The following is a 2435-nucleotide window of genomic DNA, read 5'->3' on the forward strand; positions in this document are numbered from 1 at the left end:
GAGATGCTAATCGCCGCTACTGCTACGTACACGTTTGCAAGGGGTGCCGAAGATGTCGCGCGCACAATCTCGCGCAATCCACTGCCGCAGAATGGGAGGCCAACGTTGCCGATATCCCACTCTCCCAAACCAAGCGACTCGAAATGGACGATATGATGCCCTGTTGAAGACTTGCCTTATATCCGCGCCAGACATGTTGATGGTCTGGACATGATTATGGTTTTGGAGAAGTATACAAAACCAAGTCAATAAGCAAAACAAGTCCTTGTGTCCAGCAATTCATACCACCCACAAAACGTGTATTACCAGCACCAGATTCACTGGTGAGGAAGAGGAGAGCTCCCCGCGCATTTTAAGCTCTCGCCCATGCCTGAGTGAGCCATTTTATGAAAGTTAGAGCCCCCAAGACATTCGCCATCCTCCGACCAAAATGCTGCAGCTCTTCTACCCCGATAACTCTGAAGTGTCCATGACTGAGCGCTATCAGCACGCTATCGACGCCGTTGATGCTGGCATGTACATTCGCGAAGCAGCCGAGCGTTTTGGAGTGACGCGAGAGTCGCTTCGTCTTCGAATTCGCGGCGTTGTGCCGATCTCCTGCAGACGTGGCCCTCAGCTGGTGTACATCTCGGACGAAGCTGACGCCGGGCTCGTCGAAGCCATTGAGTACCGCGCGGTGAGAGGTATGTGCATTGGGACTGCGCAGTTTCGCGATCTTGTGCGCCAAGCAGCGCTGACAACGTCGCTGAAGCCCGTTCCGGACAACTTCCCTGGCATCAAGTGGGTCCAACGGTGGACCAAGAGGCACATTGACACGATTTCCTACCGGAAAGGGCAGATCCTAGACGCAAAGCGTGCAGAGTGCTCCAACGAGGACACAGTGCGGTTCTATTTTAACAATTTGACTCGTGCGATCGAGAAGCTGAGTCTTGCAGACGAGCCTTCTCGGATTTGGAACTGTGACGAGACTGGCATGACAGCACAAAGGAGTGGGACGGAGCGGGTACTTTGCCCGAAGGGACGCGGCGCGAACGTACGGCGCTCTGCGCACCGGGAGAACGTCAGCATGATGGGCTGTGTCAACGCTGATGGCGGCCGAATTCCGCCAATGTTCATTTATGCTGGAGCGCAGCGGAAGCTGCAGTGGCTGCGCGGAGCACCGGATGGTGCTGTCTCTGCAGTCACTGAGTCATCCAACATCAACTCAGGCCTGTTCGTCAAGTGGCTAGTGTGGTTCATCGCACGCCTCCCTGCTGCACGACCGCAGCTGCTAATACTGGATGGCCACTTCGCCCATGTGTCAATCGCGGCAGTGAAGCTCGCCACGGATCATGACGTACATCTGTTCGTGCTGCCTGCACACACATCTCACTTTCTGCAGCCTTTGGATGTCGGAGTTTTTCAACCTTACAAAGCGTTGTATAACGCGGCAGTTCGAAATTTCCCGCTACAGGGAGGGGGGCTTCCAGTCAAAGACGACGTTGCGCGCATGGCGTGTGGGCCGTTTGAAACTGCCTTTTCGTCAGCCAATGTGAGACGTGGCTTTAGAGACAGTGGGATTTTCCCGCTGTCTCTAAAGGTGATGCTACAGAAGATGGTTGGGGGCGGGACGACAGGAACGGAGCGCTCATCGACGATACTGGTTCGGCACCACGCAGTTCTGGAGCCTCATTTCAATGGAGAAATTGTCTCCAAACGCGTTCAAGCTGCCATGAACAGGCGCCGGCTGAGTCTTGACACGCTTCACGTGGCACGTCTGTCACTCTCTATGCTGATCGAGCCCGCAGTGAGACCGCGTCCCAAGGGCGACTTCGTCGATGTCAACGTCTCCGGGGGCAAGCTGCTGACATACAAGGAGATGGAGGCGGCCGTCAAGATGAAAGTAGCGGCGGCGGAAGCGAAGAAGCAAGCGAAACAGGAAGCAGCGGCAGCAAGAGCTGCACGCAAGGTGGAAACTGCTGCGCGAAAAGCAGCACGTCAGCAAGCTGCAGCAGCAGGGAGACTGAAGCGCCAAGTGGCAGCGCAGCAAAAGAAGGCGGTGGCATCCGGCAGAAGATGCAGGGCGCAGTTAGCTGGGTCCGCGCTCACTCAAGGGCCTGTAGCTCTCGACCAGAACTCAGTTGTAGCTTTCGCCGACGTTTAGACCTGCATACTGAACACAAGTAATTTGCTGCTGCCCATATTTGTGTCCACCATATTTTCCCTGTGACGTGTGACTACTTGAATTTTGGCAGAGGTCCTGAGGTGACCATCAACACGTCTGGCGCGGATACGCCGCTACGCAGTCTGGAACATCCGCGACAAGACCCGAACGAGGTTTCAACTATCAGCCATTGAACCCAGCCAACGTACATGGCATTGGCGGTGCGGAGGAATATTGCTAGCACGGTAACGAATGTCGTGGCCTTGACGCGCATCCTGTGTGGCAGCATGCG

General features: G+C 55.5%; 1 protein-coding gene across 1 annotated transcript; it reads left to right on the top strand.

The window, feature by feature from the left end:
- Nucleotides 1–430: 430 nt before the first annotated feature.
- KRP23_10651 (MFS-type transporter clz9) lies at nucleotides 431–2143 on the top strand (the record flags this gene model as incomplete). Its single annotated transcript, XM_067881126.1, has 1 exon — nucleotides 431–2143. The coding sequence occupies one exon, from the start codon at nucleotides 431–433 to the stop codon at nucleotides 2141–2143; it is 1713 nt and encodes a 570-aa protein (XP_067741401.1).
- Nucleotides 2144–2435: the final 292 nt, after the last annotated feature.

This window comes from Phytophthora ramorum (genome assembly GCF_020800215.1).
Source record: "Phytophthora ramorum isolate Pr-102 chromosome Unknown Phyram_PR-102_s0010, whole genome shotgun sequence".
Classification (NCBI taxonomy): domain Eukaryota; phylum Oomycota; class Peronosporomycetes; order Peronosporales; family Peronosporaceae; genus Phytophthora; species Phytophthora ramorum.